Source organism: Candida dubliniensis, chromosome 5, assembly GCF_000026945.1.
Source record: "Candida dubliniensis CD36 chromosome 5, complete sequence".
NCBI classification, from domain to species: domain Eukaryota; kingdom Fungi; phylum Ascomycota; class Pichiomycetes; order Serinales; family Debaryomycetaceae; genus Candida; species Candida dubliniensis.
Window position 1 is genome coordinate 930960 of NC_012864.1, and position 26650 is coordinate 957609.

At 27.5% G+C, this 26650-nt stretch overlaps 6 protein-coding genes and 1 pseudogene across 6 annotated transcripts, besides 2 other annotated features; 5 read left to right on the forward strand and 2 right to left on the reverse strand. All coding sequences in view use genetic code 12, as the record gives it.

The window, feature by feature from the left end:
- Positions 1 to 163: 163 nt before the first annotated feature.
- CD36_53700 (Jumonji-interacting protein 4 orthologue, putative) lies at positions 164 to 2719 on the forward strand (the record flags this gene model as incomplete). Its single annotated transcript, XM_002420620.1, has 1 exon — positions 164 to 2719. The coding sequence occupies one exon, from the start codon at positions 164 to 166 to the stop codon at positions 2717 to 2719; it is 2556 nt and encodes an 851-aa protein (XP_002420665.1).
- A 486-nt stretch (positions 2720 to 3205) lies between these two features.
- On the forward strand, positions 3206 to 4891 carry CD36_53710 (component of the high affinity calcium uptake system, putative; the record flags this gene model as incomplete). Its single annotated transcript, XM_002420621.1, has 1 exon — positions 3206 to 4891. One exon carries the CDS (start codon positions 3206 to 3208, stop codon positions 4889 to 4891), a length of 1686 nt encoding a protein of 561 aa, XP_002420666.1.
- A 194-nt stretch (positions 4892 to 5085) lies between these two features.
- CD36_53720 (AAA ATPase family member, putative) lies at positions 5086 to 6167 on the forward strand (the record flags this gene model as incomplete). The annotated part of the gene is made up of 2 exons (XM_002420622.1): positions 5086 to 5117; positions 5180 to 6167. The coding sequence occupies 2 exons, from the start codon at positions 5086 to 5088 to the stop codon at positions 6165 to 6167; spliced, it is 1020 nt and encodes a 339-aa protein (XP_002420667.1).
- A 35-nt stretch (positions 6168 to 6202) lies between these two features.
- Positions 6203 to 6964, reverse strand: CD36_53730 (conserved hypothetical protein; the record flags this gene model as incomplete). The annotated part of the gene is made up of 1 exon (XM_002420623.1): positions 6203 to 6964. One exon carries the CDS (start codon positions 6962 to 6964, stop codon positions 6203 to 6205), a length of 762 nt encoding a protein of 253 aa, XP_002420668.1.
- Positions 6965 to 11564: 4600 nt separating this feature from the next.
- Positions 11565 to 11833: a mobile genetic element.
- Positions 11834 to 13869: 2036 nt separating this feature from the next.
- On the reverse strand, positions 13870 to 13905 carry CD36_53735 (annotated as a pseudogene).
- Positions 13870 to 13905: a sequence feature (Similar to C. albicans FGR42).
- A 2272-nt stretch (positions 13906 to 16177) lies between these two features.
- CD36_53740 (conserved hypothetical protein) lies at positions 16178 to 17542 on the forward strand (the record flags this gene model as incomplete). Its single annotated transcript, XM_002420624.1, has 1 exon — positions 16178 to 17542. One exon carries the CDS (start codon positions 16178 to 16180, stop codon positions 17540 to 17542), a length of 1365 nt encoding a protein of 454 aa, XP_002420669.1.
- A 6175-nt stretch (positions 17543 to 23717) lies between these two features.
- Positions 23718 to 26606, forward strand: CD36_53750 (uncharacterized protein ypr091c homologue, putative; the record flags this gene model as incomplete). The annotated part of the gene is made up of 1 exon (XM_002420625.1): positions 23718 to 26606. One exon carries the CDS (start codon positions 23718 to 23720, stop codon positions 26604 to 26606), a length of 2889 nt encoding a protein of 962 aa, XP_002420670.1.
- Positions 26607 to 26650: the final 44 nt, after the last annotated feature.

Consider the following 26650-nt stretch of genomic DNA (forward strand, 5'->3'; position numbering starts at 1 on the left):
GAAAGAGAGAGATAATATTTAACTCTCTTGTGACGCTTTTTTCAACATATTGAATAATAATAATTCTTTTATTTTGCGCCAAGAATTTAATTATCATTCATTCTTCATATTCTTCATATTCTTCATATTCTTCTTATTCTTGATTCAATAATATTTAATAATAATGAATTCCACCACTTCACCAACTTCACCCACTTCACCCACTACCAAATCTAAACTCCCACCTCCTTTAACTCATTTAAATACTGCACCTCAACTTACTCAAATTCATAGTGATACCGAATTAATTACTGATAAAGATCGTAGTGGCCATCACATTATTAATAATAATAATAATAATAATAGCACTACAACAACAACCAATACAACTACTAACAATAAATCAACTTTGATGAATAATTCATCAACCACTACTACTACTACTACTACTAATGGTGATCTGACCAATAAATCAAAAAGACAACAAGCCAATGATTTATATAATTCTTTAAGAAATAAACAATCGGATAATTATCGATTTGTTGAATTTACTGACAAGAAACCAACCCCTGGAGCTCAACCCCAACTCCAACCCCAACCTAGACAATACGTTAAACAAGTATCATTTGATGATATAAATATTCAATATGATATGGATGATATACCTGATCCTGATGATGATTTTGGTTGGGAATTATATAAATTAAAAAATAGAGATCGTTTATCTGGGACAAATAATAACAATCCTAATAATTCATTACCAGGATATCTGGTAGGTTCAAGTATTGGTCGTGGTCGAGGTCTTGGACGAGGTCGTGACACTTTACGAACTCCATCACCTTTAGGAAATGTTGGATCATCAAGATTATCTCCTTCACCTAATAGAACTTCATTAAATTATGAAGATTTAGATTTAGAAACTCGATTAGATATAGCACAAATGATTCAATATCCTAGTACTCCAATTACTACGAAAAGATTTTGTACATTGAAAAAATCTCATAAAAAATTTGATCAATTATATAAAGATCAACTGTATCGTATTATAAGACCAATGTTTCGAACAATATTAGTATATATTAGTGGTAGAATTCATACTTGGGTAGCATTAGATTGGATTCTTAGTAAATTTATTGAAGATGGTGATCATATTATAATTATTGCTTCTATTGATCCTTGTTTATTGAATACCAAAGATTATAAAGATCGATCAAGAAGATCTACTTCTAGAACAAGAATGTCATTATCACCTGCCAAAATAGGTAGTCAATCATCATTAATTCGGGGTAACACTTTATCACCACAAAGAAGTCGAACTGATGAATCACAACCATTTCAACCAACATCTGATATATATGATCCTTTCATTAGATTAAAAGAAAAAAGTCGTCCAGAAAATATTGTCAAAATAGCTAATAATTTAATGGATTATATTATGAAAGTAATAAATCCTAAAATTATTACTCGAATCACCGTTGAATTAGTAGAAGGAGACACTAAAGGGGTTTTACAAGATATGTATCGATTATATGAACCAAGTTTAGTATGTACCGGAGCAAAACCTAATGCAAGAGTTGGAGCACCATTAAGATCATGGCAATCATCAAAATTAACTGATAGATTAATTAAAAATTTCCCATTACCAGTAATAGCAGTACCAGCAGTTAATATGTGTGAATTTGAATATGATTTACAAAATAAATTGAATGGTACTATTAATGCGAAAACAATTGATCAACAAAATGAATTGAATGTTCTGAATAATATACTTGAAAATGGAAATACCAACAACGAGGAAGAAGATGATTCAGAATTAGGTGAGGAAAACGACGACAACAACAACGACAACAACAACGACAACGACAACGACGATGACAACGACGATGACGATGAAAATGATGTGAGATCAATTCAATCATCGGTATCTATGTCATCAGAAGATAGTTATGATTCATTTATTGAAGTAGCTGATGTATATCTTGAACATAAACGAGATTTACAAAAAGATTTACAACATTTGGAACAAACTCAATCAATTAATAATGAAAATTATTATGCTGATATGGTTAAATTAATATCAGATGAATCAGTTGCATTATGTACAGAAATCATTAGTATTCAACCAAATTTTATTGGTAATGGTGCTAAATTAGCTCGAGAAATCACTGGATCAAATTCATTTGGTAATGTTCCTTATAAGACTAAATCAATGTTAGATCCATCAGCACCCGGTGGTGGTGGTGGTAGTGGTATTAATGGTAATAAACCATCATTATCATTTAAAGAACTTAAAGAACAATTGAAATTAAATAAAATTAAAACTGAACTGGCAGTAAATACTCCAATTTCAGGATCAACTTCATCATTTGGAACTCCAATAGTATCAACATCATCTTCTTCACCACAAAAACAAGATCCTCCATCAATTAAAATTGACGATATTCTGTCTCCAACAACAACAACAACAACAGCAACAACTTCTTCAACAACAACTTCTTCAGAATTACCGGAGACTTCATTAAGATTTGGTAATTTGGAAAAACCATCTATTCAAAGTAGAAGGAAAAAACCAAGTATGTTACATAAATGTTTGAGTCATAGTGATGATTCAGTGGATCGACCTAAATTAGAAGCAAGAAAATCTCATCCTGATGTATTAGAACATATTCGTGATGAAATTAAACCAAGAGATAACAATAATAATAAAAAGAAGAAGAAGAAATTTTTAGGGATATTTTAAAAACAAACAACGAAAAGAGAATTTGTCATATATATATATATAGTTATTTATTTATTTATTTATTTATTTATTTATTTATTTATTTATTTATCAATCAATCAATTTAATCTAATATTATTATAGTTTGTTGTAGATTGAATCATGTAGCGAGTCAATTTTTTTTGGGGTGGACAAGACAACAAGAATAGGGATGGTTTGGAAATTGCATTGTTGATATCTTATTGATAATTATTTCATTTGGTAGTAGTAGTAGTAGTAATTTCCCAAATCAATTGGTTAAGATGAATCAATCAATATTGTGAGAGCATATTGGATGAATTAGAATTAGAATTAGATTTAGAATTAGTTTGTATATAAAATACGCCTCGCCTCGCCTCGTTTTTTTTTTTTTAGTATTTAGTATTTAGTGTGTATAAAAAAAATCGTTAACTCAAAATATCTTCCCAACTTTTATATTTATTTAACCATTAATAAACTAGCCTCCATATGATACCTTTCATACTACTACTACTACTACTACCATTTCTAATAATAAATTCATCATATTGTCAACATTTTGATTTATTTCAAGATTTACAACCATCTACAAATCTCACAGAAAGTATTATCAACAACAACAACAATGTATTTCAAGTTCAAAACTTTGATTCCAAATCTTCTTCTTCTAGTTCTTCATCTTCTTCATCATCAGGTGAAGGATTACAAGAATTTACTCCGATTAGAGATACAATTCTTCAATCAGAAACTAAATATTATTCATTTAGTGTTGATACACAATCAGGAATTGGAGATTTTTATGAACTTTTAATTTTTTTAAGTGGGAATATTTGTACTCAACCACCAAATTTATTAGAAAATGATACTTCATTAGCAGTATATTATTCATTTAATTCAACCATGTTTACTAATAATGAAATTGGACAAATGCAATTATTTAAAAATGGATTTTTCCAAGGTTTAGCTGATTTACCTTTAACTGATACCGCCAATAATGATACTACTAGTACCACCAGCTCCACCAGCACCAGCAACCCTGTACCGGAGAAGATCTTATATATTGCAGTTAGAGCACCAGAAAATACTAATCGTACGGCACAATGGACTTATCAAATTGGGGTATCACAACATGATTTAGTATTCCAATGGGATGATCGAACATGGGGGTCAATAGTTGATGTTGATGATAATAGTGCATTAATAGTAACTGGGAATCTTACGAAATTATCTACTGGGAATTATCTGAATTTAAATGCTACTAATTCTCAATTTTCATTATATTTATATTCTTATGATAATAAAGATTATTTTCAAGGAATGAATAATAGTTGGTGTGCAGTACGTAGTGGTCCAGTATTAATTAAACCAGAAAATATTGAAACAAAATTTATTGCTCGTCATGGTTCTATACAACAACAATTTATGGTAGAAAATTTAAATGCTAGTACAAAATATATTGCTTATATTGTTATGGATTTTGAAGGAGTAGAATATGGTGGTGCTGTACTTCGACCGTTTGAATTTGAAACTATGGATGGTACTGCTTGTGAATTGATTTATGATTTAGAATTTTGTGATCAAGTGGCTTATAGTGTTCCTGCTATTGGTAATTCACTGTTATTAAATTTAAATGGTGGTAATGTTGACAATAAAACATTAACGAAAAAATTATATGATGATTATGCTAAATCATTATATACAAATTTTCTGAAAGGTTTACAACAAATTGCTTGTGATACTGTACCTGAAGCCATTTATTCTAATTTAAAAAATTGTCATGATTGTGCTCAAAGTTATAAAAATTGGTTATGTGCCGTAACTATACCTCGATGTTCAAGTAAAAATTTCACGGGATATATTCAAAGAAATTCTACTAATCAAAGAAATGATTTTTTAAAAGAAATTATTCAACCAATTCATGATTATTATGAAGTATTACCTTGTGTTAATGTTTGTCAAGCAATTGTAAGAGATTGTCCTGCTGATTTTGGATTTTTATGCCCTACAAAAAATGATTCAATTAAATTAAGTTATTATTGGGATGTTCATGTATCTGATCAATGGCCAAGTTGTAATTATCTTGGACCATTAAAAATAGATAAAAGTGGAGCCATGAAATTGATAGTTAATTGGACAATTGTTGTAGTTTCCATTAGTTTAATGGTTATCATATAGTTAGTTAGTTAGTTAGTCAGTTAGATGTTTAAATAGAATTTAATAGATAGAGAAGCAAAGAAAAGCATCGTTGAGACACGTACATAAAATTTGTGAGCACCCCCCTCCAAAAAAAAAAAAAAATTAATTACTCTTCTTCTTCTTCTTGGACGCGTTCAAGAAAGAATCAATTCTTATACAACACCACAATCATAATGCCAGTTAAATCCAAAGACAATTTACCATGGTATGTATAAATCATCACGAATATTATTATTGATACCTCCTAATACTAACATTATTTTTTAGGGTGGAAAAATATCGTCCAGATAATCTTGAAGAAGTTAAAGGACAACAAGAAATTGTTGATACTGTTCGTAAATTTGTTGAAACGAGGAAATTACCTCATTTATTATTTTATGGACCACCGGGTACTGGTAAAACTTCAACAATAATTGCATTAGCTAAAGAAATTTATGGATCTATTAATTATAAAGATATGATTTTAGAATTAAATGCATCAGATGATCGTGGTATTGATGTTGTTCGTAATCAAATTAAAAATTTTGCTAGTACTCGACAAATATTTACTAAAAATAATTCTATTAATAATGATCAATTTAAATTAATTATATTAGATGAAGCTGATGCTATGACTAATATAGCTCAAAATTCATTACGTCGAGTCATTGAAAAATTCACGAAAAATTGTCGATTTTGTATTTTAGCCAATTATTCTCATAAATTGAATCCAGCATTAATATCTAGATGTACTAGATTTAGATTCACACCTATTGATATTTCTGCTATTAAAGATCGATTAAATATTGTGATTATTAAAGAAAATGTTAATATTTCTTCTGATGCCATTGATGCATTATTAAAATTATCAAATGGTGATATGAGACGAGCATTAAATGTTTTACAATCATGTAAAGCTGCATTAGGTGATGATGAAAATATTGAAATAAATGTTGATATGATTTATGATTGTATTGGAGCTCCATATCCTCAAGATATTGAAACTTGTTTAGATTCAATATTAAAAGATGATTGGACTACAGCTTATTTAACTTTAAATAAATATAAAATTATTAAAGGATTAGCTTTAATTGATTTAATCACAGGATTTATTGAAATTTTAAATAATTATAAATTGAAACTGAAAACAAGATTAGAAATTTTAAAAGGATTAAGTGATATAGAATATGGAATTTCAAAAGGTGGTAATGATAAAATTCAAACTAGTGCTATAATTGGTGTCATAAAAGATGCTATGGAATTTGAAGCAAAATAAATAGTTTCTTTTTGTTTTTTTTTTTTTCTTTTTGTTTAGGAATAAATACTTGATCCACAAGTGTTATAATAAATTGTATCATTATCATAGTCAATTACATTTTGATGATTAAATATTGATAACCAATTGTAAAATTTATTTTTAAAGTTTCTGTTGTCGTTTCGTTTCTTATTGATATTGAAGAAATTATTATTATACTTTTGGGTAAAATAGGTATTTTGTTGGTGTTGTTGTTGTTGTTTTGTAGTAGTAGTCATTGAATGTTTGTGTTTTACTGTAAAATCATGAATTGAATCTCCATAAAAGCTAAAATTCAACAGTGAAAACGACAAAGAAGAAGAAGAAGAAAAAGAAGAAGAAGTGGGGGTAACGGAAACAACATTCTTCAATTCATGATTAAAAGAATAAAAACTGTTTGGATTGTCTTTGTTGTTGTTGTTGTTGTTGTTGTTGTTGTTGTTAGATTGTATGAAATTTCTAATCCAATTACTATTATCATTCTTAATTGTCGTATTAAGATTATTAAATTCTTTGGAAATAGACAGATCAATTGAATCATTTTCATGATTAATTGTTCGAGTTAATGAGAATTTTTTAACAAGATCATCATCATTATCAGTAGTAATGTTGGTATTATTGGTGATACAAATATTATTATTAGTAGTAGTACTATTAGTATTTATTGAATTCTTTTCTGAACAATCATTAATAATTCTTTTTGATTCAACTATTGAATTGATGAAATTTAATGATTTTGATTTTTTCAAATCTTTAAAACGATTGTTATGTTGTTTCATTTGTGGGGAAAAGTTGCAAAAAAAAAAAACAAGGAGTAAATAAATATCTATACCCCGAAACACAAATTCCTATTTTTATCCATGAAAATTGTTGCAAAAAAAAAAACAAAAAAAATACAACTCATTAAAAGAACTTATAACAACAACTCAAGTTTATTTATTGTAATTAAATCTATACATCTTAAATAACACACACACACATACACACACACACACATATATATATATAAACAATGATTTCTAAGAAGTTGTGTTAAGAACCTTTTTTTTTTTTTTTTTAACCCAACCCAGTATTTCAAATAAGTTCTTGTTACAATACTACACACTATCATACGAAACAATAAATAATACTATATTCCTGTATTTTTTTTTTAATATATCTTTGAACAGATTAATAAGTTGTTACTTTTAATAAATTTTGAATGAAATTCAAATGATTATTATCAAATAGGAAAAATAATTATTTGGTCTTAGTAGTACAAAAAAATGACTGAAATATAAATCGAAACCACAGAATTAGTTCACATAATTCTTTGCCTATAGAATAACTTGGTTGTAATTGTGGTTTTACTAGTAGTGGTAGTAGTAGTAGTAGTAGTAGTAGTAGTAGTAATAGTAGTTTTAATCAAGGTGTTTAATTAATCTGGATAAGACCACTAATACTGATATAGATTTCATAACTCAACTATATATACAAATGATACAAGTGAAGAACCCCAAAAGGAATAATTGTCCTATACAACTAATAACTTGTACAATTTTGTTAATTGGTTTTGTAAAATTGTCTTAACCGTGAGCGCATTTTCTAGTCTAAAAAAAAAAAAAAGAAACAGACTAATTGGGATTAGAGTAAACTAAATAAGATTTAATTTAATTTAATTTAATTTTGATATTGATATTGATATTGATATTGTGTGAGATTTAATCGTTTTAACTGATTTCATTTCATTTTTAGTTTAATGCAGATTTCCGTTCTCCTAGAATAATACTAAAAAAAAAAAAAAATTTGATAATTAGTTGGGCATGTAGGTAGGTGATCATGGGAGTTAAGTATTGAATAATTATTATCCACGGAACTGTCATTTTTCAAGTATATGAGTTTTTTTTTTTTTTTTTACTTGTGGAGTGGAGTTGGGGGGAGGAGGAGGTGACGAATGATTTTATTTTATTCTATTTTATTTTATCTTATCTTATCAGATTTGAATCATGTAATTATCTTAACACTTTTTCACCCTATTACTTGTAAAAATTTCTTATCAACAATCAATTAAATTGGATTCTATTCAAGGCTTTAGTTATTATTATTATCACAACATTAATATCAATAGCTCTAGAGATTGTAATAAAAGATCTACAGCAAAAACAATTTCTAGGTAATGTGTTATATGTGGTTGATGATAACGGTTAGACAATTATTTAAATTGTTGTCTCTAATTACTAAATCAAGTTTCAGTCTTTGTTGTTTTTCTCTCTTCAAAAATTCAATTAGATTGCAAGCATAGATTAAAATTTTTAGTATAGAAACATTTATGATGATAATCCCCATGTGATGGTGGTGGTGGTGATGGTGGTATTGACAACAGAAGAATCTTCTAAAGATCTAAAAAAAAAAAAAAAAAAAAACAAGAAAGAACAATTTAGTAAGGAGACTAAATTGAAATTATCAAGAAAAATCACCTACCGCCACTACCACTACCACCACCACTACTTATTTCATTGTAATATTCCTTCACGTGGGCAGAAAGAAGAAGAAGGATGAAGAGGAGGACTGCATTGTTTACATTCGGGTAAATATGGGAATGTATGCTGAATTATCTGCAAAACTGGTCAATCTGTTTTGGGTTACAATAAATTACATTTAAAATATTCGATTTATTTCATTAAGTAATGTTGAATATTGTGGTAATAACTAAATATACATAGATATATATCTATATATATCTATATATATAAACAATTGTGGAACATCAGTTTATATAATCACTAGTTCCTAATACTATAATGAGTGGTCGGAGTTTAGAAACACAGTCGTTATATATATTTAGTTGGATAATTAATTAACACAAAATTCATCAACAAATTCTCATTGAGGAGTTGAAAAAAGAGTCAGGTTCGGAATCGGAATCGGAATCGGAATCAAAGAAAAAAAAACCCCCCCCGAATGAGTTCAATTTCCGGAGATTTAATATATATATATTTATATATACAAAAAAAAAAAAAAAAAACGGTTTTTGATCAACCACCCAGATTCAAAATAATCTTGTTGTGCATATATACTATAGATATTGGATACTTTTTTTACTTAAATCAAATAAAATTATTCTTATTTTGTTCCGTTATAGATTTGATTAGTAATTATAAGATGATATTTACTTTGAATTAGAAGCGATATAAACAAATAATGTATCAATAAAACAAAACAAGATTTTTAGCGAGAGAAAAAAAAAAAAAAAAAGAAAAGAGAGAGAGAGAGAGAGAGAGAGAGAGAAAACATTGAACAATATGAAACTAGCCAATAGATAAATTAGTATTAGTGATATTTATTTATTTATTTATTTATTTATTTATTTTTTTAGTAGGTGCCTCAGGGGTTATATATCATCAAGAATGTTTTATTGATTAAGTATTAAGTAATTACACTGATACTTGAAATTAACTACTAAAAAAAAAAAAAAAAATGAAAATACTCATATCATAACCATATTCAACAAGGACTTTGTTCAATTAAAACATAGCCTCATGGTGGGAAGGGGGGGAGGGAGACTACATAAAATGAAATCAAGAAATGTTTTAGTATTATTACCACCACCACCACTAATGCAAACAAATGTTGTTTAGGTGGAGCCTGGAATTATAAACGAACAGCAACAATTATTATTATTCATATCAGTATGAATCACAATCAATTGATAAATGCCAAGAATATTAAATTATACTCAATTACAATACACGTACATTAGCAACAGTAGTAGCAGTAGCAGTAGCAGAAACATCAGCAATAGTACCAAGAAACATAACAAAAAAAAAAGAGAATTACAAATAACAATTAAAAGAGATTCAAATAAATAAATAAATAAATATTTGGTTCTCAAAATGGTCGAAATAGAGGAATAAGTACAATATTACTCACTACATAACTATTTCTGAAGATACAATAGTTGTTGTTCAAACAAAAGCTTTATGTTTTTTTATTCAACAATATTAAACTGTTGATGTTTCCACCTCACCTCACCTCCTGAATGGTTTATTTTGGATAATATAATATATAAATTTTGCATTTACGGTTTATGAATTTTCCTTTTTATAGAATATACATAATTGATCAAAAAAAAAAAAAAAAACAAATAGTTTACATCTTACTACTACTGCTCTTACTAAAGATTAAGTTCACACTAATTATTATGGAACTAAAATAAAAAAAAGAAAAAAAAAATTTTTTTTGACATTTGTACACACAAACAAACAAACAAAAAATGACGGAAATCCGTACGTAATTACTTATAAATATAGTATTATTATTATTACAAAACACCCCCCACCAATGCTACCAATTGACAAAAAAAAGAAGGAATCAACCAAGAGATAAGATAAGATAAGATGTCAATCTCAATAAGGTAATAATATCTAATATTTTATTAATATTTCCCCCATTCTTTAAGATTGTTTTATTTGTATGTTTAATATATATTGATTCCGATTATTTGATATGATAATTCTTGTCTAGAAAAGGATAATACTCAACTTAGAGATTTATATTTAATTAGTTTTTTTTTTTTCATCAATTTACGTTATTGTTTTGTGTGGATGGGTTGAAATAAACTTGGGCTGAGTATGTGTGTGTGTGTGTGTGGGGGGGGGGGGGATTTTTCGTACGTACTTAGTTACTCTCTCTCTTTTTTTTGTATGGGGTTGATTTCAATGTTGTTGTTGATGATTGTTGAAAGTTTGCATCCTTTTTTTTTTAGTTTTATTATTCCATAGCAATAATTGTCCCCTGCTATTGATAGGTCCTCCTTATTGATTTTATCAAAACGTTTTAAATTAAATCTGTTCTGTTCTGTTCTGTTCTGTTCTGTTCTGTTCTGTTCTGTTTTTTTTTTTTTTTTTCTTTTTGGTTGTTGTTTCTGGGGAAATTATAAATTTCCTTTATCTTTTATTATTAGTAAGATATTACTATTCCAAAATTTAAAACTAATAAATGTAATTTAATTGTTTGTATTCCGTTGATGACGAATTATTATTATTATTCTCAATATTTTTTTTTTTTTTTTTTTATATCATTCATTCAAAGCAATTTGAAAAATCCCTCCCCTTACCCCTCCCCCCCGGCCCCCCATAGCAATTATTTATATTGGATCAATATCATTTAGATATATAGATATATAGGGGTTAGAGGTTAGAGGTTTTCCAGAAATAATGTAAAACCGTTGTTTATCCATGGACTTTTTTTTTCTTTTTCTTATGTTTTTGATAATGTACACACCCCCTTTCCTATCATCATTGATCTTAATGAATAATTCCAAATACTCATGTATCATAACCAATTAAATCGGCTCCATATATTATATAGTCTTTGTTTTCTTTTGTTTTCTTTTTTTTTTATTTGAAATCGAAAGCGATACCTGCGTAGGTGAAAGGTGTCTATAGTATTAAGCTTGCTTACGTAGAAAATATATACAACAAAATCATGAGGATTCTACTCTTTATATAGTAAAAAATCCTTTTTCCACTGGACGAGCTACTATGTCCAAGTGTTACCATAAAAGGAAATAGATTAGTGTATTATTTTCCTTAGTACGTTCTCTACCAATATGTAACATTCCGCTGATCCTTAATAATTAGCCATGTTACACACCCTAATTTCGAACATTTTTTGTTTTCGTTTTTTAATGATCACATATCTAATTTAAAAAATGATCCAGATGATCCAGATTCAGATTCAGATTCAAAAATTGAAGAATGGATTCTTGTTAATAAAAAAAAAAATTAAATGATGTAATTCTAAATAGCAATTATTCTTCTTGATTATATTATAATTAGTAAGTGTAGTCAGATTTAAACAATTATAATAATAAATTATATCTCCATTCACAAAAACAGAAGAAATAGAATAATAAACGTGTGTAACTCCAATCTTTCCACCTCTTCCTCATCCTCATCCATATCTTTAAAGGATTGATTAAGAAAATTCATGGAATATTAGATCAAAAACAGGTAGTGGTGTTGGTGGTGGTTTATTATTGTTGTATTCATTTATGAGAGGAAGAAATACACCCAATAGGAATTACTTACAATTTGAACCTTCCCGCCGCCGCCGCCCTCCCCCTCCCCCACCCCCGCCACCTCAATATTCATACTTTTTCTTCAATTGCTATAAACAACAGCTATATATATGGGCTCATTTGAAATTACAGCTTTAATTCCATTATATTAGTTGCTGTTGTAATGTTATTCTTTAGATTGAAAAAAAAAAACTTTCTCTTGCTTCTTGCTCTTGCTCAATTTTCAAATAATGATGAATGTTTTTGTTAGTAAAGATATATTTTCCATATTAGAAGAAGACTGAAAGTATTTACAAGACTTTTTTAAAAAAAAAAAAAAAAAAAATAAAGCAACTCAGTCAAGGTTTACTCTAGATTCGATTCTATATATACTTGATTATTGATTGGTAATGTTTATTTTTGATCATAACTAACGTCTGGTATGGGAAGATGAATTAGTTTTTGATGTTGCAAAAAAAAAAAAAAAAAGGAAAAAAGGAAAGGGAAAATGTGTTTTCACCACCACACTCACACACCCACACAAAAGAATATTTCATCCGAAAGCAATTGAAAGTGTATATATATATGTATACATATCTAAATCTTTATTATTATTATTATTATTTGTTTATTCAATTTTTATAATATTCCAACATGAGTTTATTCTGTAGTAATGGTTAAACTAATTGCTAAAAAAAAGAATGATGAGATATAAGATAGACAAGGTGCAAATGCCAAAAAAAAAAAAAAAAAAAAAAAAAAATGCAACCATTTCTCCACATCATCATCATCAACTAACCTTTTTTTTTTTTTCTTTTGAAATCGGTAGAATCCGAAAGATTAATGAAGAATTTTTCTATTTTTTTTTGTAAAATCGATTAAAGTTGTCATAAAAATTGAGAATCATTAACAGCACCCTCTAGGCAAAAAAAAAAAAAAAAATTATTATTATTATTATTAGAGGAGAGGAGGACCAGTGGGAGGACCAGTGGGAGAGGGGGGTGGGGAAAGTAAACACCATTGGATCATTATTGTAACATCAATCTAGAAAGCTTGAATTGAGAAAACACCATCCATCCACCAGCACTACCAGCACTACCAGCACTACCAGCACTACCACCACCATTTCTCTTTCTAATAATGCAGCAGGTAGAGGAAAGTATGTAATGTATGTAAAGTATGTAATTAATCAATTGTCAATACAACACAAAGAATCTCAACAATCTACTAAAAAATTTTTTTTTTTTTTTTTTTTTTCAGTCAAGATTTAGAGAAAGAAAAAATCAACTGATGTGAAGTAATTGTTTTAGACCAAGAAATAATGAATTGAGAAGAGGAGGAGGAGAAGGAGGGGGTGGAGCAGCATAAATAGAAGATAGAAGATAGAAGAGGAACGATTATGGTTTGAAGAAAATAGAAGAAAAAAAATGCCTTAAAAAGGAGGAAAGGGAGGGAGGGAGAGGGGGAGGGGGGGTGTTGTTGTTGTTGTTGTTGTTGTGTTATGGAAAGTGGCAATGAATAAGATATATTACCAAATACAACAACATTTTTTTGATATTCTTGAATAAAATGTAAACGATAATGACAACAACAACAATAACAAATACAAATACAACAACGGAGTTCACTAATTTGTCAACAAAAAACAATGTAGTATAATGTATAAACTAAATCTTTGACATTTAAACATTCCGCCCTCCCTCCCCCTCTCTCCAAATATTTTTCCATTTTCTCTCTCTCTCTCTCTCTGTCTCTCTCTCCTTACTTCAATAGATATTTGAAACATAAAGTAGAGATTTAGATTAGAAAAATAGGAGATCATTAACAATAACCAATATACAATAAACAATAAACAATAAAGAAAAAAAGAAAAAAATTGACTCAAATGTTATATGGTTTATGACAATCATAAAAATTAGGTTTAACAATAAACAATAACACTTCCGAGAAAGAAAAGGAAAAGGAAAAGGAAAAGGAAAAGGAGAAGGAAAAGGAAAAGGCTAACCAAGACAAGGAGCCAAAAAAAAAAATAGGAGGATATATGGACAAGATAGATAGAAAAGAACGACAACTCAGAATTAAAATGAGTATCGTATACATATATAACGAAAAGTGCAACATAATAATAATAATAATAATAAATGTTGTTATTGAACAATAAGAACACAACAAAACCATGCTCTCTCTCCCTTTCTCTCTCTTTCTCTTTCAGCAATGATAGCAATAGTGAAAAGATTAATATTAATAATAATGTATAATGTAAAATCTCTTAATAAGGAAAGACACATTAGATGGGGTGGGGGAATAAAAACGAAAAAAAAAAAAAAAAAAAAAGAAAAAAGAAATCTAAAAAGATAAAGGAGAATTAAATAGAATGAATTAGAATAGAACAGAATAGAACAGAACACACACACATACACACAGACATGTGGGCAAGTCCTTGTTGTTGTTGTTGTTAATTAGTTAGTTTCACAAATAAATCATCTTTTTTTTTTTTTAGTCAATGTATGAATTCTATTTGCTTTCAGAATGGAACAATCGGAGCAATAAGAGGAATAGGAGGAGGAGAAGAATAAGAAGAAGAAGAAATTAGTGGAATGATCTCAATGAATCAAATAAATAAATAAATAGCAATAGCTTATTAGATAGCAAGCATAACTATAGATTAGAAAATAAGTAAATGCGAGATAGAGAATAACAGAGAATAAGAGAGAATAAGAGAGGAAGAGGAGGAAGAGGAGGAGGGAGGGAGGGGGTGTTGGAACAATAATAGTATAATAGACAATTAGATAGATAATATTGTCATGAATTGATGGAAATATACTGCAAAAAAAAGCCCAAAAAAGAATTTCAATGAAAATTTAATAAATAATCTTTCATTCAATAAAACGTTGGAAAGAATTCCTCTCTATTTCTTTCCAATCTCCTTTTCTCCCTATAGTATAGTATACTATACTATATAATAATAATCTGTATAATGTATAAATGCATAAATGCATAAATGTATAAATGTAAAATGAGTTAAAAAGAAAGAAAGAAAGAAAGAACTTATTCTGTATCATGCAGTGTAAGAAGACTAATTAGTTAAACAAACAATATTGTGGTAGTAGTAGTAGTTGAAGTAGTACAGTTACTACTACTACTATTAATATATTGTCAAATTAATTAATATTAGTGTTTATACAGGTTCCACTTTACGTTGGGTTAAAATAGATAAATTACACAAAATTAATTTACTCCTACCACTGTTTGTTGTTTTTGTTGCTTGTTTGTTGCTTGTTTGTTGTTTTTGGTTGACTAAGAAAAAAAAAAAATTAATTATTACACAAAACTAAGCCTTTTTTTTTTTTTTTTTTTCTTTCACTAAAAAAAAATTTTTCATTTTTTTTTTTTTTTTTTTTTTTTTGTATATCCTCCTCCTCCTCCTATAATCAATTATACAACTAATATAAATATATCCAATAATTTCCCTTCCTTCTGAATAATTTACATATATATATATATTTATATATATATTCTTACTTCAATTTTTTTTTTTTTTTTCAAGATTTTCAAATTTTCAATTCCTATAATCCAATAGTTCATTTGTTTCCCCCCCCATACCATACCATACCATACAATTCGGACTAAGAGATTTTATCTATTTATTAATTTATTTATTAATTTATAATTAATTATTCAAATTTTACTCAGGTATATATATTTACATACTCAACTATATTTATATATATATATATATATATATATATCTGAATATTCTACATCTGGTTATAGTAGTCCCACCAATCCCTCCTATATATACACACACACACACTCACACACCATTAAATTCAAATTCAAATTCAAATTCCCCATCCATAACTAACATATTTATAATTATATATATTTTTTGCATATCAAATTACATTACATTATACTTCATTTCAATTCATTTCACTTTTTTTTTTGCATAATGTCACAACAACAACAACAACAACAACATATACGTAAGTCTAAACGTACTAGAATATTAACTGAAAAGGCTAAAGCTGAAACTAACACTATTTCTTTAGTCAATAACAATGACAATGACAATGACAATAATAATAATAATACCACCACCACCACAACAACAACAACAAGGAAGAACAAGAAGAAGAGTTGTAATTTACCAAAAACTATTAAGAAAAGAAAGATTTCTAATATAGAAGAAGAAGAAGAAAAAGCAGGTAAATTATCTGATAAAATTGATCCAGTTGAAAAATTATTAAATTTAATTAATGTTAATCAAGATTTCTTACTGGATTGGGAAGATAATTGTCATCATCATCATCATCATCATCATCATCACCACCAACATCATCATCATCACCAACATACTTCCATATCATCATTTACTGCTGTTAATAATAACGATAATATAAATAACAATAATCTAATATCAACTACACTGTCTACTTTACATTGTGGATTTAGTCCAAAACTTGGATATCATAATAGTAATAGTAGTAGTAGTAGTAGTAGTTCAAGTAGTATATCATCATCATCATTATTTTCCCAAAATGAAGAATCAGAAATTGATGAATATGAATCAGATAATTATGATTATGATTATGATTATGATTATGATTATGATGAACCAAATGAAATTGAATCAGTAAATTTCACTAAAATTATTCAAGATAATATTCGTCAATATTATTTTAAAAGAAGATTAGAAAATCAATATAAAGATTCATTTGCATTATTAAATAAACAAAAATATCCCCATGAAGAAGAAAATAATAATAATAATAATAATAATAATCATTACCAAAATAATAATAATAAATTACCATCTAATAATGATAAATCAATATTTAAACAATATGAAGTTCCATTTTTTAAAAGTGTGAATTTTGGTAATAAACCAAAAGAATATACTATTGAAGATTATTTCCAATATGAAGAAGCAGAAGAAGAAGAAGAAGAATCCCAACCAAAAAAAGATAATAATAATAATAATAATAATAATAATAATAGTACTACTACTACTAGTACTACTGATTCAGGAATATCACCAATAACAACACCTAAATCAACTATACAATCATTATATATTCCTAAAATCAATAATACTAATAATCATAATTATCGTCGACCTACTACAATAATGATGAATAACAATAATAATGGTGGTACCAATAATAATAATAATAATAATAATAATAATAATAATAATAATAATAACAATTTACAAGATTTGAGTAAAATATTGAATAAAAATAGTATAATCACTGGTAATGCTAGTGAAATGATTAGTTCTGGTAACTTTATGCTCACCGATTTCTATTTATAAAAAAGAGAAATTAAAGATTTCTTTATATATATTCCATGTATCTATATGTCTATATGTGTTTGTTGTTTGTTGTTTTATTTCAATTTTTTATTTTTTTTCAAAGTTTTAATATATCTATATATCTATATCTATATATGTTATATAAGATTATATATATTTTTTTTTTTGGAATTAATTTCAATTTTTAGAGAAATATATGAGTGTTTAACTTCTGGTGTAATTATTTTGATACTTTATTCTATTCTATTCTATTCTTCCTTCTATATTTTCAATAAAAGGTAAAGTGGTGTGTGAAATACTTGGTGTAGTAGTAGTAATAGTATAGATTATTCTTTTTCTTTTTAAAGAAATTTTTGAAACACAAAATCCGAAATTTTTTTTTTTTTTTTTTTATTTTTTTTATTTTTTTTTTTAGTTTCGATTAGTCTTTTTTTTTTTTTTTTAGGGCAACACTCAAAATATTTCTTGTCTTGTCTTGTCTTGTCTTCTTTTCCTTCAACCAATGAATATGATTGTAAATGTAATAAATGAATAAATAATATGGTTTAATTAACTAATTAGAATTAGATTTAGTCAAAAGAAACAAAGGGAAATGATGGTAAGGTAATATTGTGAATATACACATCCAAAAACTTCTTATTTGACAGATAATAGCAACCTCAATCCCCAAGATACAAACTCCTCCCTTTTCCTCCTCTAGCTAGTAAATCATCATCATTGCCGCAATCTTTTGTTTATTATTTTAATTTAATAGGCTGGCTGGTGAGATAAAAAAAAAAAAAATAAAACGGTTTCTTCTTATGCTTGTTTCAATTTGGTATTTGTGTATACGTTGTGAAGAGGAGGGAGGGAGGAGGGAGGGAGGAAGAGGGCTTAATGCAATGAAAAAAAAAAAAAAAATCGTTTTCGGTTCCGATTACACTAAAAGCAAAAATTATTTTATTTTATTTTATGTTTTTTTTTTTTCAATTTATTTCTTAACTAATTTTTATAATATGCTTGTGTCAAACAAGATTGTTCCACAAATCTGATTTGTTTGATTTGTGTAGCCTTACAACACACAAACACACAAACACCCACCCACCTACCCACTCACCCACCCACCCACTCACCTGGTTTTACACTATTACTGCTTAATTACTAGTTGTAAAATGGTCTTGGGTGGGATTTACACACCACCACCAAAAGATGTGTGTATGTTGGTATATATATATATCACATCTTCTTACTACTTTGTTTTATTTTTCCTTATTGATATTGTTTAAATATGATTTAAAGTTTAATCAGATTATTGAATTAAAAAAAAAAGAAAGAAAAAAAAAAAGAACTTTTTAAAAAGTTTCAGGATTTTGACAAGTATGGTATATGTCTACTACTACTACTACTACTACTATTGTGTTACTCGACTTATAAACAATCCGTTCGTACAAAATTAATAATATATAATAATAACAATAATAATAATAATAATTAACAAAATTGAAATATCGTTTACTTATTGTTTTCTTTTTTCCAATATATATTATTAATACAATATACATTTTTGAGGTATAATTTGGTTGGTTGGTTGGTTGGTTGGTTCGTTTGTTTCACATTTACTCTTATTATTACTACTACAATTACTACTACAATTGAATTGTTATTGTTTTTTTTGTTATTTAACGGTTAAACCTCCCAAATTGAGAAAAAAGAATAAGAATTTCGTTTACGTTGTTGAAATCAAAATTATTAAACAATACCAAGGCAATACCAAGGCAATACCAAGGCAATAACAACAACCATATATAAATGTCAAGATTTGTGTTTTTATTCAATTCAATCCAATGTTTGAAAAAGTTAACGATTTTTCATTTTTTTTTTCCCGAGACCCCGGAACAATTGGTGTTTTCTTTTTATTATTATTATTATTATTATTAATATTATATATTATATATTATTGTTTTTTTTTTTTCTTTCTCTACCATTTTGGTCTTAAGACTATTAACCCTTTAAATAAATTAACAACTAAAAGTTTGAAATTTAGTTAGTTATTATTATTATTATTAAAACTCTAAGTTATTTTTATTATTATTATTGTTATTATTCTTAAGTCCTTTAATAAACAAACCTCTAAACCTCTAAACCCAAACCCAAACCCAGACCTAGACCTGCAGAAATTTTTTTTTTTTTAGTCTGTCAGTTTTGCTGAATGGTTGGGAATGGGAAGTTGGTATAAACTTGTTTATTTGTGTAATATTTTAATAAACACTATAATCCCATTTGGGCAAAATCTTACATATAAATTTAACATTAACTGTGAGATTCTTTTCCATCATCATTATTCCACAACAACAACAACAGTAACAACAACAAAAAAAAGAAACTACCACCATCAACATTCAACTTGATAGGGAATATAGTATTGCTTTCTTTTTTTTTTTTTTTTGCCTTTTGCCTTTTGCCAGATAATTATGTAAATGCTTGATTGTTAAGATCATAAGTCCTGAATATTCAGATACTTTTTATTAGTTTCACATAATAAAACAATACTAGTAGTAGTAGTAGTAGTATTGTGTCCAATACACAAAATATTAAACGGAAAATTGTCTTTACTATTTTATTTCTTTTTTTTTTTTTGTATCTTTTGTATTTTGTGATTCTTGTCCTTTAAAGAATCTTTTTGTTAGTTTTCTCTTACTTCAACTTCCACACACTCCCTTCCTCCCTCCCCCCCCCCTATATAGTTATTCTGTAATGTATTGCAATATTGATTCATTAGAGACAACAAGAGTATTAAACATTAACAACAACAAAATTTAACAAAATCAATGGGTACACCCGGTCAAAAAAAAAAAAAAAAAAAAGAAACTAAAGTACTTATCCTAAACCCATAAACCTCCTCCTCCCCCTTCTCCTCCTCCTCCTCCCCCCCTATATATCATGGACTTTGATATGTTATTAAAGAAAAAAAAAAAAACATAATATATATTAACTTAGGAAGAACGGGCCCCAAGGTTAAAGGTCAATCGGGGTTTGATCTAATAACAAAAAAAAAACAAAAAAAAACAAGAAAAACCGGCCAAAAAGAAAAAAAAAGAAAAAAAAAAAAAGAAATCTATGACCAAATACAAATCCAATTAATTGAAAATAATAATAATGGTAATAATAATGGTAATAATAATGGTAATAATGGTAATGATGTAAGTTCTTTCAAAATATCGGTATCACATAACGATAAAATAATTTTGACATCATCTAATTCTAACAACATATAGTTTATGTAAAAGATTGATGTAAGTAAAGATGTATATAGAGGAGGAGTTAAGAACTGGAGATTAAAATACCTACTACTACTACTACTGCTGCTGCTGCTGCAATTACCAACAGTCATACTTGACATTTATAATAAAAACCTACATCTAAAAAAAGAAAAAAGAATACAAAAAAAAAAAAAAAAAAGACATGATGATGATGATGATGATCTCACATTGATTGCATAGGGGAGAAAGGTGGAACGAGACGAGACGAGACCTGACAACAACAACAACAACTAATTATATCAAAGATTTAAATGTATCTTTGATGATTAATAAACATTTTTTCTTAGTACTCCTTTCTTTAAGCCTTGAACTTGAACTTGAACTTGAACTTATTATTTTGTGTCTATTAAAGTTAAATTCAAAAACTTGTATAGTAATTGATTGATTTTTTTTTTTGGTCCTTTTGGTGCTTTTGATCCTTTCTTGTTTATTAATAATAATAATCTTGCATCAGAGACAATATATCCTTTTAACGTATTAATTCCCTTTTTTGAAAAAAAAATTTGTCAAGTACTAATAATAATAATATTCAAACGCCAACAACAACAACAACAACGGTAATAAGACAAACTATTCAATTTTTTTTTTTTTTTTTTTTTTTGTAACTTCTGGTGTAATTTGTTAAATATTGACAATACAAATTTTGTTCTTCCCGGGCTTATATTGAAAGCCTATAAACACACAAAATGGTTTAAATTAAAAAAAAAATGCCATAAAAAAAAAAAAAAAATTTTGGTATTTTCCTTCTTTCTAAACGGTTTTTTCTTTTTTTTTTTATGGCTTTTTTATGGCTTTTGGGTTATTGTGATTCAATCGTTATTAAAATATATTTTAATAATTAATCCTTCTTCTTCTTCTTCTTCTTCTTCTCAATCAAGTAGTAACCCAAAGGAAGAAAAAAAGAAATTCAAAGTTTATTGTTTTCTTAACGGCGAAATAAAATTTCTTAACACTTCCAACCTCTTCCTCCTATTCCTATTCCTATTCCTATTCCTTCAACGCTACCATATCAAAAATAAAAATAAATAAATAAATATCTAGAAAAAATAAAAAAAAAACCCCAAGAGCTTATACTAATGGGGAATAGAAATCTTAAAACAATAGTTGTCTCTTTTATTTCATTAATTTATTCCCATTCCATCGATGGGATGGGATATATTAATAAATGAAATCTTTATTTGTTCCGGTTAGACTTGTAAATTTTATTAATTTATCTTTTTATTTTTCTTTAGAATATAACATGAATATGATCAGATAATTGCTTGATCACTTTTATTATTGGCTTTGCTGCAAAAAAAAAAAAAACCATTTCAATAAACGTCGATAACTCCGAGATGCAAACATCTCGAGATTTTTTTTTTTTTTTTAGATATTTGTCTTGTTAAGAATTAATTTTTTTTTTTTTTTTATCTATCTATCTATTTGTGAATGTAATATTCTTGATAAACTATTACCGAATAACTACAAAACAAAACAGACAATATCATACATCTATACATTGCATGCATTTAAATGTACAATATCCATCATGTTTTAAAAATTCTTCTCAACCCCCCCTTGTACCCCCCTCCGCTCCGGTAGGTATCAGGTTATACCTTTGCTAAAGACTCTACATATCTGTTGTGATAGGAATTTGATTAATAAATTGGAATATTAATGTATTTCACACGTGTCCCCCTATTGATATCAATTTCCCAAGATATGTTACTTTCTAAGAACATACGTTCCTTTTCTTTTGTTTTTTTTTTGGGCCTATTGTCTATGGTTGTATTTATTGTTTTAATAGATACATCATGGTTATTATTTTGTGGTCAGGAGATGATAAAACAAGTATCAAAAGAAATTATTGATTGTAGTTGCAACAAAAAAAAAAAAAAAAAAAAAAATTTACTGGCTTGATTTTCCTATTATTGCAATTCTATTTGATTTGACAAAAAAATTCATTCATAATAATTAATGTTCGATAAGTTTTCAGTTGTTTGGTAAATCAATTTCTTTTTTTTTTTTTTTTTTATTTTTGGGAACTTTGATAATAAAATATTTTTGATCATAAAAAACTTGCAAAAAAAAACTGTCAGAAATATTAACTTCATATATTAACAAATTTAATAACAACTGAATTTATCCACAATGAATAGATATACTTCCAAAATTAAAAATATCTTAATCCAACTTAGTCAATTAAAGTAATATATATATATATATATTTAATAAAATATTCTATATTTTAAGGAAATGATCCTCTCCTCCTCTTTTAATATTTTCCAAGATTTAGATTTAGTCAAGTTACAAATTTTGTTTTTTTTGCAAAACCATCATCTAATCACATTTAATGCCTATGGTAATAATTTTATTGAAATCCATTCATTATATATATATTATTCTTGGTTTGAATATACCAAATATTTACTATGCCGAGAGAAGGAGATCAATACAGTAATTTCATATTCTAAGTTACACCATGAACAGAATATTAAGTAGAATCATATTATCCTACTTTAAAAAACAGTTAAAAACAGAAAGAAACGTTACTTTCAATTATTATAAACTTCAAAATAAGGGTTCTAAATTATTATAACAAAGTAGTATTATTTATGGTGTTGATTTCTTAGGTTACTTTCCGTAATGTTTTGTTTTGTTTTGTTTTGTTTTGGTTTGTTTTTGAAGATTTGATTTTATTTTTGTTACTTTCTTTCTTAACCATTTGTCCCCTCCTCCTCCTCCTCCTCCCAAGCAATCATAATCTAACACGGTCTAAATTTACTTTTTTTTTTTTTTTTTTTCCCCCCCACCCCACCACCCTCCTCCTTCTTTATATTTCTTTCTATACCTTTCAAACTTATCAATAAATAATCAAATTAACAAATGAATAGATAATGGGACTTGTTTATTTCTTATTTGTTTATATACTAGGTGGATTAACTTTTTTACCAGGATTGGTGATTCTATATTTTTATCTCGCCCCGGAAACAACCTTATCTAAAAATAATAATGAACTTGACGAAGAAAAACCATCAGGAGAATTAGAAGAAAATCATCAATCAGGTTTAGAAGCTTATAAAAGTGGTTGGATATTTGTCACTAGAGATTATATTGAAAGTCCCGATGAAATCAATTCAAATACTCAACTGATAACTGAATCAAATGATAATAAATCGGCTTATTCGGCTTTATATAAATTGGTCAAGGATCTGGCAACCAAAAAATTTAAAGACAATTCCCAACTGATTAAGAATCAAGAAGATAAAAAATTCCTTGATCATAATGATAATGATAATAATGATTTAGATGAATTAAATAAAGATACATTTGTATTACCAAAAGACACGAACAATTCAAAATCATATAACCACCACCAACGTCATGATCCACAACCACAACATAATCACCAATCCCAAAATCAACCACAACAACAAATTAGATCATCACAAAAGAAACATCGATATTTCGCTGTTTTAAAACATGGCAACTTATTTTTATACAAGGATCAAACTTTAAAAGATGTTAAACATGTGATTGTGTTGGCCCATCATTTTGTTAGTATTTGGCCTCGAGATTTAACTGATGCCCAGTTGTTTACAAAATATTCTGCCCTTGCTTTGATAAATCCTAGTAAGTTAACTGATACACCATTCCCCACTAACGACACTTTTAATTCAAATGTTAATACATCTAATGGCACCGAGATTTCTTCATCAACTAGATCATCCCTTTCATCTCGTACTACTGATCAACAACAACAAAACCTACAACAACAACAACAGCAATCAAACAATAATGCTCCACCAGGGACTTTTTTCATTTATTGTGAAAACAATTGTGATAAAGAAGATTGGTATTTTGCTTTGATTAGAGCCATGAAATTAGAAAAATCAGAACTTCCTGATATTTTAAGTCCAGAAAATTTTGCTCAAACTTCACATTTTCAAACAAAAGAAATGATAAATTTAATACAAACTTTGTATAGTTCTGAAGGTCAATTACAAACCAAATGGTTAAATGCAATTATTGGACGATGGTTTTTAGCAATGAAAAATACTAAACATTTTGAAGATTATTTTTATAAAAAATTGAGTAAAAAACTTAATAAAATCAAAAAACCAGGATTTTTTAATCAATTTGAAATCACCGATATTCAACCAGGTAAACTGGCACCATTTTTCACTTATCCAAAATTAAAAGAAATTAATCCTGATGGAACAGTTGTAGCTTCATGTTATGTAACATATAATGGAGGATTATCAGTAACAATTGAAACCAAAGTTGATTTAACTTTTGGAACAAAATTCACTAATAGAGAAGTTGATTTGGTATTGAAAATCACTTTAAGTAAATTAGAAGGTCCAATGTTATTTAAATTAAAACCTCCTCCAAGTGGTCGATTTTGGTATTGTTATGAATTAGATCCTATTGTTAATTTTAAAATTGAACCTTTATTAAGTTCAAGAACTTTAAATTTTAATTTCATTACAAATTCAATTGAAAAAAAATTTAAAGAAGCAATTAAAGAAAGTTTGGTTTATCCATTTTGGGATGATATTGTATTTTTTGATAGTTCTGATCAATTATATCGTGCTGGAATTTGGAAACAACCCAAAATTGATAAAGATGAAGTTACCACCAATATTCTGGAAACGACAAATATAGAGAAAAATCAGGGTCAAATTGATAATGGATTAGTTGGTACCGATGAAAATAATTCAACAAATTCAACAAATTCAACAAATTCAACAAATAAATTTGATGATATTGATGCAAAATCAGAATTATCAACAAGTTCAAGATCAATTAGAAATGCCAAATTTTCCAATACATTAACTGATTTAACTAAACGTATTAAAAAGAAATCATCACCATCATTATCTAATACTGAAGAAAGCTTGTCTAAAACTCCTAGTATTAGTAGTGGCCATAATACAAATATCACCAAAACTCCAAGTAAACTGGATCTAACGGTGTCACAACAACAACAACAGCAACAACAGCAGCAGCCTCAAAATACTAATTCAACACTTGTTTCTAATACATTCAAAAGAATTGGGAAATGGTATTTCAAAGATGATGTATCTACAAAGAAACAACCTGATGAAAAACCAGGTTATACTCCTCCTGAAATGATTTCTAGTAGACGAGCACCTAGAAAATCATCAAGTTCAATGACATTAGGATCTGATTCCACACATTATACATTATCAACAGAAGATAACAAAGGGTCGAATTCATTAGTAAGTGAAAGTATTAATGCACCAATTTCCAGCACTACTACTACTACTACTACTACTACTGGTTCTATTTCTGGTACATCACTGGAATTTCCCAATAAAAGTACTACTACCACCACTGCACCTGTAAACGTTACCAGTCTATCCAATAACTCTACAATACCATCAATAGCAATAGGAACAGGAACAGGAAAAGACTCTACAATGACATCTCCATTAACAGCCATTCCACTTGAAAATCAAACACCATCTTACAATTTCAGTCGACTAGATAATAATAATGAAGATCTTTCAATATTTAGTGTTGCATATCAGAATGCTGCTCAAATGATTCCTTCACTGACTCCACCACCATTACCACCACGTGAAATATCAGATAATTTATCCATTAAAAGTGGAAGTTTAGTTGGTGAACCAACCATTAGTTTATCTCAACCAAGCACTCCTATTCGATCTAAAACATTAACTAGAAAACCACCTCCACCATCAAAATCTCCATTATTACAAGCCAATTCTTCAAATCAACATATAAAAGATTTATAAGTACATAGTAATGTAGTAGAGTTTTATATTATAAACCTTGATTA